Consider the following 12,998-nt stretch of genomic DNA (forward strand, 5'->3'; position numbering starts at 1 on the left):
GGGATTTTTTTTCTTCATATATCCAACTGAAGAAATTTTAGGAAGACCATTTGCCATATGGCAAGTCTAGATTGGGGACGAATAGATAAATAAATAAATAAGGTCTATTTGACACATCTGACTGCGTTCACCAGATGATTCCCAAATGCTCGGCTGACTAAGTCGGGCACATCTGGAGTGACCTAAATGATGTGGTCCCGAGCGTCTGCGAGAGGAGGGTTCTGAGGTTCTGAGAAGAACTATTTTTATGGGCACGTACCCGAGGGTTCAGGCTTTGTGTCCACAGGCATAGGGACCTCCCACGGTTCCTCCTCAATGGGAAGTTCTTTAATGCCCTTGATTTCCAGGAACCTCTTCAGCGCGCCTTGGTCCTGCAACAACAAAAAAAGAAAACAAAACAAATTAGAACCTGGGGAATTACTTCTGACTTTGCTTAATCCAGATGCTTCACCATCACTCCGGAAGCCATCCTCTCCTGACTTGATTCACCGACTTCAGTGAATCTCTATCCAGGGGAATTACATATAGCCCAACCTGAATGAAAGCGGGACATTTCATGGGCTTTGAAGTCAGAGCTTCAGGGGAACGCAGTCCACACAATAATCCACTAGACACAAACTGCTGAGAAACATGAGGGAATGTTCACACTAATCACACACACACACACACACACACACACACACATCCAGTTGCCTTATTTTCCAGTCTCCTCAAATAGCATTGGTGGTGCGGATCAACAGCGCCAAGCGGGCCCTTATCTCCAGAACTTCTCTGTGGACTGAGCCCACTAATGTTAGCTCTCCTCTCTTCTGATCTCCATGACCTCGCTGCCGATGACTCACCTGCGTGTCGGTGTCACAGGGAGCGATCGGAGCCCGGCGGTGAGTAATATACACTCACTTCACCGTGGCTGTGCAAATTCTATTCATAGAGAGGCACTAGTTCGCACATAACTGTTTTTTGGGGGGTCTTTACTTGTATTTAATGATTTAAAGGAATCGATCTGCTCTGGCAGTAAGGTATGCCAGTCAGGGTTGGAATGTCTAGCCAGTGGAAGATTAACATAAATCATTTACCACAGACATGAGTACACACACACACACAGACACACAGACACACGCAGACACACACAGACACACAGGCACACGCACACCTTTAGACACATTCCCACACAAAGCTCTCCCTTGAATATGAAGTTTGTGATTGATTGGTTATGCCTCCGACGTCAACACGGAGGATCAAGTGTCCCTATGGTAGAGCAGTGACATCATAACTCACAGGGTGAAAACAGCTCACAGACTTGTCTTGCCTACCTGTCTACCTGTCTTGCTGAATGTATATAACACGATGTCATTCTGAATGTACATAATATGACATTATTCAGCCAATTACGAGGGTTGTGATGGATTGGCCATACCTCCCACTTCAGCAGAGGGGTCATGTCCCGACTGTAAATCAGTGCAATCATAAGTCACGATGAGTGAAAACAGATCACAGATTGATGCCATTCTAAAAGCACTGTCATGTTATATCATCTGTCTCACTGAATGTATATAGTATGACAAAATGCAATCAATTATTTAATAACCCACCTCTACTTGAATAGGAATTTGGGGGGCAATTAAGAAGCTACAATTCTAATGCTAATTAGCTGTGCTGACTGAACAGGTACTGAACTCAGGTGAACTCTGATTACTGCAGATCTCTTATCAAGTCAGGTTAGACCGCTGATCTTCTGGGTTTTTGGAGAGAGATGTGTGGGTTTGTTGTGTAAACAAAACCCTCTGAGCAAGCAATGGAGATGAGATGGATTTGTATCAGTCCATGAGCTCCTCCCGGACAAAAACAAAACATGACCTTGATCTCCTTTACTCTCAGCGACAAGTTTAGGAATCTTTTAGCCAATGTTTTATATGTAAACAATACCACAGTCCTTGGGCTCTCTCGAAGCAACACCTTCGCTAGAGTGAAGGCCATTGTCTAAGAAGTAAGGCAAGATTATCCAGTTGATCATCCAGTTGCCATCCAGTTGATCGTCCAGTTGCCTAGCATTTGCTTTTGAAGGGCCTTCAGCAGTCTGTGTACTTACATTTATGGAGCCCATCAAGCTCTCCAGGAAGGTCTGTAGTTTCTCTGCCAGGGTTCCCTCTGGGCTGAACAGCTTCACCAGCTCCCTGCCATCACAGACCCAAACCCCCGCGTCAGAACCCACACAGAGAAGGCAGTTCAGTTCAAAACCCAATCTTTCTAACTTTCACTCCAGGGCCTGTTCCTTTAAGGACCCAGAGCAGTGGAAGGGTGAAGCTCCTCTGTAACACACCTATCAGTGGTCTCTAGACAGTCAGCTGTGCTGAAGGGCAAAGAGACAGAGACAGAGACGGAACATTGGGTTCTCTGGAGTTGGACTGTAAAGAACCTGCTCTTGGTGGAGCCTGTAGAACCTCATTTGCATGTTGAAACAATTCTTCAAATAATCAAATTCGCTAATTTTGCCAATGTAACCACTACTAAAGAACTAAGTTCTTGTTTCCTGTTATTGACTAGATTAATAAAAAGAACAAAGGACAGGTTTTTGTTGTAACCCAGCCCCTAACATGCCTCCTTCACCGGGGCGATAAAACAGTACCTGCAGATGTCCAACTTGGATTTGAGATAATCCTTTTGGATGTACAGCTCCTTCCTGTCCTTCAGGAGACAGATGACATTCTCCTGCTCATACAGCTCCTCTCCGTCAGGCACTTTCAAGTGGTAATGAATGTACAACTCCCCCACCTGCACACACGAGACGAAAGAGAGCGAGAGAGAGAGAGAGAGAGAGAGAGAGAGACCCTTCACTCAACTCCTTGTCTTATGTAACATTGGGCAATACCTTCATTAGCGCCTATTCTTACTCATTTGTTAAGGCTTGCTATGTAAAATGAAAGGCAATATTAAAGTCCACGATTCTGGCAAAAGATTGTTGATATTTGAGCTCAATAACCAGTCAAATGACATCCTCCCTTCTCTCAAATGCATGCGCGATGAGACAATAACGCATGGTGCGGACGTACCTGCCCAAAGCTGAGCGCCTTGATCTGCTGAGCGATGGCGTTCTCCTTGAGCTCGGCGTAGAGCTCGGCGAACTCCTCGTGGGAGCAGAGGAACTGCTGGACGTAGGGCACGGCGTCGTGCACCAGAGCCTGCAGGGCCGGCGAGGGCCGGTAGCTGACGGTGTGCGCCTCGGTGCTGACGCTCTCCGAGAGCCGCGGCACGCCGCAGATGTCCAGGAGGAGGCCACGCTCTTCCTCGCTGAAGGTGGGCTCACTGCGCGGCTGCTTGAAGGCTGGTGGCGGGAATACAGGGGGGGGGGGGATATCAAACCGCAGCATGGCGGGACATTTGATCTAAATTCTCCTTTGACCGTTTCTAATGTCATGCAGCTTTACGTACACACCAACAGCAAAAAACAACTTTAAAACCTATGCTCGTCTCACACGCACGTTTCAGTAAATTGTTTTAATTTGACCATATCCGTATTTTTTATTTACCCATACCAATGTGTAACTACTAAAACACTCCTAGACAACATACCCAATTCATTACCAAGACCTAAGCAGACTTGTCATGCTGAACCAAAAATAGATATTAGTTTGCACCACTAAACAAATAAGGACATGTGTGTGTGTGTGTGTGTGTGTGTGTGTGTGTGTGTGTGTGTGGGCCACCTGTTGAGGTTCCAGGTTTAGCGCGAGTGGGGGTTTTCTTCTGGGCAGGGGGCAGGTTGAGGAGACACACTTCGGTGTGATCCTGGAAGATCTTCTCCAGGTGTTTGTCGTCTGGGATCATGGGGCTCTGAGCCAGGGACACCCAGCAGCTGCGTTTGGAGGGGAACACTCTCTTGTTCCACAGCATATCTGTGTGAGCCAGACAAAGGGAAGAGCGAAGGGACACGGTGACAAAGAGACGAGAAAAAAGACAAGAGACGTGATTTTGCAGAAACCGTGAAAGTGCTCTTAATCTGGATTGCTCGTAGCATCGAGGCTGAGCCTTTGCTAAGTGGTCTATAGATGCGGTGGTTATTTTTATGCTTGAGTGGCAGCGTGTGGCTTAGGGATGCGAGTTCAGAGTTCGCGGCGAGCCTCAGCTTACCTCTGAGGGAGAGGCAGTAGCTTTGATTCAACTGAACCGTTGGCTCCTGGTCTCCACCGGGGCACCACATCTTACACTTCTCCGCTGGAATGGAAAACAGGAAGTAGTTCATTTCAGTTCAGTTAATGCAACCCCCCCCCCACACACACACAGACATACATCACCCCAAAAAAACACATAGCAATGAAACACATCTTAACTCCCAAGGGACCTAAGTCACTGACTAAGCACAACGAGATCTCCTCCCATCCGATCAATTAGATCGATCAGAAACCTTGCAGCAGCACACCAGCCCTGCCATCCAATACTTTCCTGTGGGGGAACGACCGGCTATTTCTAATGCTACCCACCCAGCTTGGCATAGATGATGGAGACGTCCTGGAGGATGAGGCCTGCGGCCTGGGATTCGGACTCGCACACCAGCTCCAGGAGGTCCACGTACTGCCTCATGGACGGGTTGCGCTCCACACCCAGCTGGAGAAGCAAGAGTGTTTCTTAGACTCACAAATACATCACCAACCTCACTGACCTTTCTTACTTCATCAATTACATTACAATTTCATTATTCTTCACACAACATTCATTATTGCAGTTTATTATGGCAGTCTTTTGTGGACCTCCGAGAATTAAATGATTCCCATCAATTGACATTTGTAGACATTTGTCTGTAAGAAACCATGCGTGAAGCTTACCTTTAAGAACAGAGCTTTCATGTCCGGAATGCTGGTGTAGAAGATTGCCAGAACTTTAGGTTCTTGAAGACCATTGCTGGAACGGACCATTTCCTTGTATCGTTGGAACATTCCGGTAGGGTCGTTCCAACAAACATCTTTTAGGTGGTAGAACTTGCCGGAGCACCAGTTGTCTTTCATTCTAAAAACATCAACACAACCATAATGTATTTGTTTCTCATATCTAATACATGTATCTTAAACGGAATTACTAAATGTATAGTTAAATATACACACAATATACACTGTCTTACATTACTGCATGGCCTACAGAGAATAATATTGTAATATATTTTTGCATGAGCATCAAGTCCTCCTTAAGAATGTGACTTTCGTTATGTTCCTGGTCCTAGTTTCACCTTGACTCTAGTCTATAATCCCCCCCACACACACAGCCACACACTCTCTCTCTCCTACCCCTGATCATTACCCATAACCCCTGTGACCCCCAGCTGACCTCTCTGACTCGACAAACACGGCAGGGGTGTGCTGGAGGAGCTCCTTGAGCTGGCCTGGGGGGCAGTTGGTCTGCAGGTAGCTGTAGACGTTGCTGATGTGTTGGACGGTGGTGGTGAACCGCGGCTCCTCCGCCCCCTCGGGTGGCGCGATCTCGGCTGAGGCCTGTGAGCTCCACCTCTTCAGGTAATCAATCATCTCATCCACGGACACAGTGTGCTTCATGCCTGGAAAATATACCACTCACCATTACAATTCACCGTTCACCATTCAAATTTACCATTCACCATCAATATTCACCGTTTCACCATTAATATTCACCGTTTCACCATTAAAATTCACCATTAACCATTAAAATGTACCATTCACTATTAAAAGATTGAACAACTGAGAGGAACATTTTTCATGAAAAACGCCTGTGAGCCTTCATGTCAGTCCCCATCCTGATTCAACACAAGTCACATACTGAAATCTTGATGCTATGATTCATGCAAGTCTACAGAGTTGAAACCATCTACTGTCACTTGAAAACAAAACTCAAAGTCTTTTACACTCATCAGTGCAAATATCCTACAATGGCCCTATAAAGCCAAGCTAATACTCATCAATATATTCAACCCCCTGATTGGTCTATCCAATCAATAATGTAGAAGGCATTGACTCTCTGCACATGAAGGCATCCTCTTACTCTGACATTCACTGCCCTCGTGTACACCACCTACACAATACACACATCATCTAAAATATTAACATCCCACTTAAAAGCTAACTGCTTGGGCCCACTGCCAGTGCATTCTGGGTAGCGTACCGATGGCCCTGGTGAACTCGCTCGGGGCCATCTGCACGTAGTCCACGTGCGCCCCCAGCAAACTGTGCACCTCCTGCGAGTGGAGGTAGACGGAGCCTGGGCAGCGGTAGGCGGTGGCGGACCGCTGGTCGTCCTGCTGGGCGCGGAAGGTGGGCACCCAGGGTAGGCAGGTGAGGGAGATCAGGAAGGAGGAGCGGGTGTCGCGCAGGGAACGGCCATCGGCATCAACAACCTGGGCACTGAGGTACTGGGAGTATTTCTCTCTGAGAGGGAGAAAAGGAGGGCAAAACTGCATGTTGGTGCTGATCTGTGTGTGTGTGTGTGTGTGTGTGTGTGTGTGTGTGTGTGTGTGTGTGTGTGTGTGTGTGTGTGTGTGGCACTGTCTCTCAAAATTAGAATACTGCCATTACACATCAAGATAAGGAAAAACTATGATCATATTCAAAGGCAAGTGTCTTGCTCCTCTTGTCAAAGGGGGGGGGGGGGGGGAGATCACTGCCAGGGGGAGATACCTGATGTACAGACTGCATTGTCAATCACTGCTAATCAGGGTTTTTATAGCCAGGCTATGCAGAGAGTGCGTGCCAAAGCCGGGAGCTCTGCATCAGGATCACAGAGTGATGAGAGCGAAACGGAAGGGCACAGCACAGCAGTGTGAGTCATAGACAGCTGAGAGAGAGAGAGGGAGGGGGAGGAAGAGAGAGAGAGAGAGATAGATGGATTGATGGGGGGAGGGAGAGAGGAGGACAGAGGGGGATAGAGTGGGATAGAGAGAGAGACAAGAGGACAGAGGGGACGTAGAGGCGGACTGGTGAGGACACGTCTAATGACAGGCGAGCTGAGGCTGCTCTTTTGGGGAGTTATCAGTTGGGGGGTGGGATGGGGGGGGGGTTGCCACTTGAAAATCTGCTCATTCCAATCCCGGGGGGAAACACTTTAAAACGACTAAGGTGCTTAAAAACTAACGTTCCAGCGAGGCTCGTTTTCAGCCATCCAGACATCCCTTGCTGCTACGGCACGACAACGACCCTTTTAAACGTGACACAGGGGTGGCCGATCAGATTTCAGCGAGCCGACGCACAATTAGAAAAACAAAGAGGCAAAGCAGAGGGGGGTGGGGGGGGGGGGGGGGTAGTGCGGCATTCAGTGCTGTGGTCTCACAGTGACCCAAACAAGGCAGCATTTAGCATCTTCGAAGCTAATGTGATCCTAGCGGACAAAAGGCCCTCTGCCCAGCCTTCTGGTGGAATGTGTCGAGACAGAGGTGCAGGGGAAACTGGATGTGGACTCAGAGAGGAGGGAATGAAGAGAGGAAACAGAGAATAAAAAGGGAAAAAAAGGTAAAACAGATAGAAGCGAGAGAAGCTAAGAAAAGGCCAAAAAGACAAAAGGACAGACACAGGGAAAGAGGACAAATGAAAGAGAGCCAAAGGACAAAATGATGCCAAATCCCAAGTGGACTGGGTGGACTTTAGGGCGAAGAGCACTGGGGCACATGGTGGACAGGCGCAAGAGTAATCCCTGAGGCCGGGTGCAAGACCACTGGATTTCCAGATACACACCCTCTGTGGATTCTGGGTAGGGGGGCTAATGGAATATGTGTGTTTGTGTGTGTGTGTGTGTGTGTGTGTAGAGGGGTGGGGGGTAAGGGGGTAGGATAAGGGCGGATTAAGGCAGCTAGCCGGCAGACTGCAGGGGTATTTTGTCTGAGGATAACAGGACCCGAGTGCATTTATAGTTTTTTTTATTTATTTATCTGTTTGTTTGTTTGTTTCTGCCGGTAGCATAAAAGCCTCCAGCCGATGAGTAGGATGGTGTGGGATGTGTGTGTGTGTGTGTGTGTGTGTGTGTGAGTGTGTGTGAGAGTGAGTGTGTGTGTAGTTCAGGGCTGGGGCCTGGAAGGGAGGAGTGTTAGCAGTTAGCAAACGCTGGACAATAGCAGCCATGAAGGGTTTGGTTGGTGGCAGGAGTTACAGAGCTGATCTGCTAATCCACCCCCTCATGATGGTGCTCCAGATAGCCGCTAGAAGACGGCATCCTACACTCCAGCACAGAATGGTGCCAGTTACAATCTTTTAAGCTACGTTTTTTAAGCTAGTCTCAATAAAGGTACTTTGAAGAACCACTTCTTGTGATCTTGTGGTCACTGAAAAGATTTCGCTTTGAAGGACTCCTTGAGGGATATAAAGAACTTCTTCAAATGAAGGATTCTTTGACGCGAAAGGGTTTCGCTCCTTGACAGTACACAACAAGTAGCTTGGAAGCGCTAGGAACTGATGACTACAAACGGAACACACAATGTAGCTCGGCAGCAGAGAGACAAGAGTAGAGCTGACATCTTGGTACTTTCAAGACTATCTAAGGAGGACCACACATACTCCTCCTGGAACACACACACACACAGAGTAGACACACGCAAACACACACACACAGAGCGCACGCACGCACCCACCCACCCACCCACCCACACACCCACACCCACACACACACACACACACACACACACACAAACACCAGTGCGCGGCTAATGCCCCGTCACGCGCGGTGAGATGCGGAGGAGAAATGCAGCGTGGCACATAATCAATAATGTATATGCTGCTGAATAGCCCAGTTACCCAGTGTCCCAGTTCTTGTCCAGCAGGCTGAGCAGCGCCTGCCTCTGCTCCAGCTTGGCCTGGGCCGACAGCTCCTCCGTGGTGGCCAGGCCCTGGAACTCCTCGCACTGGTAGTCCTCCAGCGTGTACACGCCGCCGCCCGCCGGCTTGGGCCACAGTCTGCCCTCCTCTGCCCATGGACTACAAGCCTTTGGTAGAGACAGAGAGGGGAAAGGAGAGGAGTGGAAGGGAGACAGAGAGGGAGACAGAGAGAGAGACATGGAGAGGTAGGGATGGAGAGAGAAAGAGAAGATAGGTAAGAAACTCATTAAATCTCATCTAGGGAAACATGTGTCATCTTTAGCCTATAGCTGTGTCGAAAGACTCCGGTGAGATTTGGCTTTTTTTTTTTCATCGCAAGCATGAGGCAAGAAAAGAAATATATTTGAATGTGGTTCTTTTCTTTTCTTTTTTTTCTCCGTCTCATGACAGCTGTGCTGATGCCGATTGCTCACTGACTGGCTGAGGGACTGGGGGGGGGATCACGCCTGGGATGATCTCCAGGGACGCCACATGCTCCCCATCAACACCAAACACTGTGAGGTGAGGTGAATGAGCAGCAGGTGCGGAGGTTTGTCAAAACTAATTTAGGCTCCGGCAAAAACAAAACCAGGCAATCCCCCCAATCTGTCAACATCACATGACACCAGAATGACATGACCTGTCACATGACTTGACATGGAAAAACAAAACAAAAATAACAACACATTCGCCATCAACAGGTGAACAGTCAGAATAATCCTCCAAATCATCCCGTGGGTGTTCCAATGAACCTGGCTTTGCTTTGAAAGGCATTCGGTCAACAGACCACCAGTTATTACTGAGAAACCCATAAACCCTGAATCAATGAATAACAGTGTCCATGGGTTCATCCTCCTGTGAGACACACTGCTGGGGTGGGGGGGGGGGGGGGGGGGTAACCTGTTTGGCATGTCACATGGCAGGGGGTCCCTCAAGCACACCGCAGTCCCAGATTATAGGCTTGTGCCGTCACGTTTGCCATCCGGCTGGATTACAAGATGAGGGCATTGTGTGGCACAGTTAATGCCGTCTTTGTTTTCCGGGAATGTGCTGGCCAATGCCTGTGCTTGGGTTCTGGCAAAGCACTTAATATTATGCAATGGCTAATAAATGAGATCCCTTTCAGCAGCGTGGCTTCTCTGACAGAGAGAGGGGATGAATTAGCGTTTCGTTCACTGTGTATGAGTGATTAGCGTGCGGCTACGGCTCTTGGCTGGCCACCTGACAAGCTGTCTGGACGAGCCCCAAGTTGGGCATAATGGTGTGTGTGAGTGTGAGAGAGAGAGAGAAAGAGTCCCTCTTGTTCCAAAACCCTTTGTCACATCTACTCAGCCCGACAATCTAGCAACAAATCTTGTTTTCTCGTGGTTATTCCATTGTCCCCCCCCCCCTCTCTCTCTCCCTCTCTCTCTCCCTCCCTCTTTCTTTCTCTCCCTCCCTCCCTCCCTCCCTCCCTCTCTCACTCTCTCACTCTCTCTGTAGCAAAGTTCAGGTCTAATGTCTCCAATCTATATGCTGTGTAATGGGCCAAATTCTGTGTTGCACTGTTTTTGAGCCAAATTGACTCCCCTCTTTCTGTCTACTGGATGTAGCATTTAGTAGACAATGTTTATCTTTGGAGTCAAGTACTCCCAACAAGAGAAGGAGCTGTGCATATGTTTACATATTTTGACAGGGCAAACTAAACTGTGTGTGTGTATGTGTGTGTGTGTGTGTGTGTGTGTGTGTGTGTGTGTGTGTGTGTGAGAGAGAGAGAGAGACAGTGATATATAGTGAGTGCATGTATGTGTGTGTGTGTGTGTCTGTCATTTTTTGATAGGGCAAACTAAACTGTCCATGTGGAACAGCAGTAGGTTGGAGCAGGAGGGGCACATTGTGACTCAGGTCAATATGTTTAAGGCGTTAGCTGAATTAGATAATTAGAGTTGAATACTCCTTTTTAGTCGGACTGTTGGACTTTTTCTTCTGTGGTCTGTTGATAATAATGGTAGTCTTTAGTTTGTCTGGTGATGTGAGATCATGTATCTGTTGTTTGCCTGGTGATGTGTGTTTATGTGTCTGTTGTTTGCCTGGTGTTGTGTGTTTATGTGTCTGTTGTTTGCCTGGTGATGTTTGTTTATGTGTCTGTTGTTTGCCTGGTGATGTTTGTTTATGTGTCTGTTGTTTCCCTGGTGATGTGTGTTTATGTGTCTGTTGTTTGCCTGGTGATGTGTGTTTATGTTGTTTGCCTGGTGATGTGTGTTTATGTTGTTTGCCTGGTGATGTTTGTTTATGTGTCTGTTGTTTCCCTGGTGATGTGTGTTTATGTGCTTGGTGCTCCTCTACTATGGTGTGGGTGGAGTTGGGTTAGGGCTAGGGATGGGTATCGTTTGGTTTTTATCCGATACCGGTACATAACCGATACTTTTAAAACGATACCGGTGCCTAAACGGTGCCGGAACCGATACTTTTATAAAAAAAAAATAATAATTACAAAACAAAGCGATGATTGACGACATTAAAGAAAGGCTTTTTTTATTTCCAAGGCAATTTTTTTTCTTCAAATTGAACCATAAGTTAACTGTTAAAGTATATTATAAATATAAATACATACAAAACACTTGGCTTCCAACTACAGCTTCCAACTTTTTAACTTCAAACTATGAACATTATATTAACTGTAAACAACAGTTTATAGTATACTTAAATAAATATAAATAAATACAAAAAACAGCTTTAAACTTCTTTTGCAAAAATATGAGCATATTTGCCTTTGGAGTCAAAAATGTATTATTTTGTTTGCATTTATTTCATGAAATTTCACCATTTTATGATTTGTTTATACCTATCTTTTCTATCTTGTTTATAGTTAATCTTGTTACTTGAACACACTGAGTACGAGAAAATGTGTACTGCCCCTTTAAGAGACTACCGTTGGTAGTTTAGCTGTCATCTCCGTGTATTTTTCAGTCTTCGGTTGCTGATCTGCCTTTGAAACTTGCCTTCTCTCCCCTCTTTTCACGCAATTATTTTGTTGCATTTGCTGCACGTTGCGTTGTTTGAATCTTTTTGTGCGAAATACAGCCACACTTTTGACCGTTTACCTTTCGGTATTTTCTCTCTTTCTCTCAACATTAAAAGGTTAATGGCTAGTTTTGTTTGTGCTTGCCTGCTCTTCACTGTCATAAGACTGTTGCTATGAAAACACCAATGAGCGTGAGCGACACAGGACAAAGTTTACATTGGGAGCTGGGGCAGTTTTACATGTGCCCCACAGAATCTGCCTAGCGACCGTGTTCAATTGGCTCAGGCACCGAAATGAAGCACCGAAATCTGCGTTGCATTTCGGTCCGGGTAGGTACCGGTTGTATTGGAACCGGTTCCATATTGGTACCGGTTCTCGGTACCCAACCCTAGTTAGGGCTCCATAGTAGCCTTTTTAGGAGTCCTTCATGATGATCCATGTGATGGTTCCATAAAGGGGGTTTCAATCAATCAATCAATCAATCAAATCAAATCAAATCAAATCAAATCAAATCAATCAATCAATCAATCAATCAATCTCTCTCACCAGCTGCTGTGCACTGAGGGTGCGCCTCTCCTTCCTGAAGATGAGCAGGTCTCTCACGCCCAGGGCCATCAGCAGCTCCCTCCAGCCCGCCACGTCACGGTCCGCCCGCAGGTAGCAAGGGTCAACCATCACCCAGTCCACACCTGAGCACAGGAAGAAGGAGAGAGAGAGAGAGAGAGGGGGAGGGAGAGAGAGAGAGAGAGAGAGAAAGAGTGAGAGTGTGAGTGGGGCAGAAAAATAATGGACAATAAGATGGAGATAATTGGGTGAAATTGATATACGGGGGAGGAGAATAAAAAAAACCCAAATGCACACACTCACCTGAACACACACACACACACACACACACACACACACACACACACACACACGTACACACACACAAGGCCAATTTGAAAGCCCCATCTCTACTGTCCACCCGGAGCAGGTCAGGCGTCCCATTATTCTCCAAGCGGTGACCCATTCCTTCAGGGCTTACATAACCGTCAGCATTCTCCCCTCACTGTTCATGCCTTCTTGGGCCACTACAAAAGGCCGAGCAGAACTTGGAACTGCTGACTTGGTTCTGCGGCCCGATCCAGGGGCTTTGAAACAATGGGTGGGCTTTGACTGAGGCATTGTGTTCCACAAGAATGCGGTTAGTAGGGAAC

At 47.1% G+C, this 12,998-nt stretch overlaps 1 protein-coding gene across 4 annotated transcripts in view; it reads right to left on the minus strand.

The window, feature by feature from the left end:
• Positions 1-12,998, minus strand: part of wu:fj29h11 (protein NO VEIN) — a 47,192-nt gene that overhangs the window by 4,607 nt on the left and 29,587 nt on the right. For all 4 annotated transcript variants that reach the window (XM_031560622.1, XM_031560621.1, XM_031560619.1 and 1 more), the window contains 12 exons: positions 12,349-12,491; positions 8,739-8,926; positions 6,124-6,386; positions 5,317-5,542; positions 4,821-5,001; positions 4,479-4,602; positions 4,129-4,212; positions 3,705-3,893; positions 3,051-3,322; positions 2,627-2,772; positions 2,090-2,174; positions 260-371 (listed from right to left, as the gene is read on the minus strand). In XM_031560622.1, coding sequence (XP_031416482.1) covers positions 260-371; positions 2,090-2,174; positions 2,627-2,772; positions 3,051-3,322; positions 3,705-3,893; positions 4,129-4,212; positions 4,479-4,602; positions 4,821-5,001; positions 5,317-5,542; positions 6,124-6,386; positions 8,739-8,926; positions 12,349-12,491 — 2,013 coding nt within the window. The remainder of the gene's footprint in view (positions 1-259; positions 372-2,089; positions 2,175-2,626; positions 2,773-3,050; positions 3,323-3,704; positions 3,894-4,128; positions 4,213-4,478; positions 4,603-4,820; positions 5,002-5,316; positions 5,543-6,123; positions 6,387-8,738; positions 8,927-12,348; positions 12,492-12,998) is intronic.

The sequence above is a fragment of the Clupea harengus genome, chromosome 23, assembly GCF_900700415.2.
Source record: "Clupea harengus chromosome 23, Ch_v2.0.2, whole genome shotgun sequence".
NCBI classification, from domain to species: Eukaryota; Metazoa; Chordata; class Actinopteri; order Clupeiformes; family Clupeidae; genus Clupea; species Clupea harengus.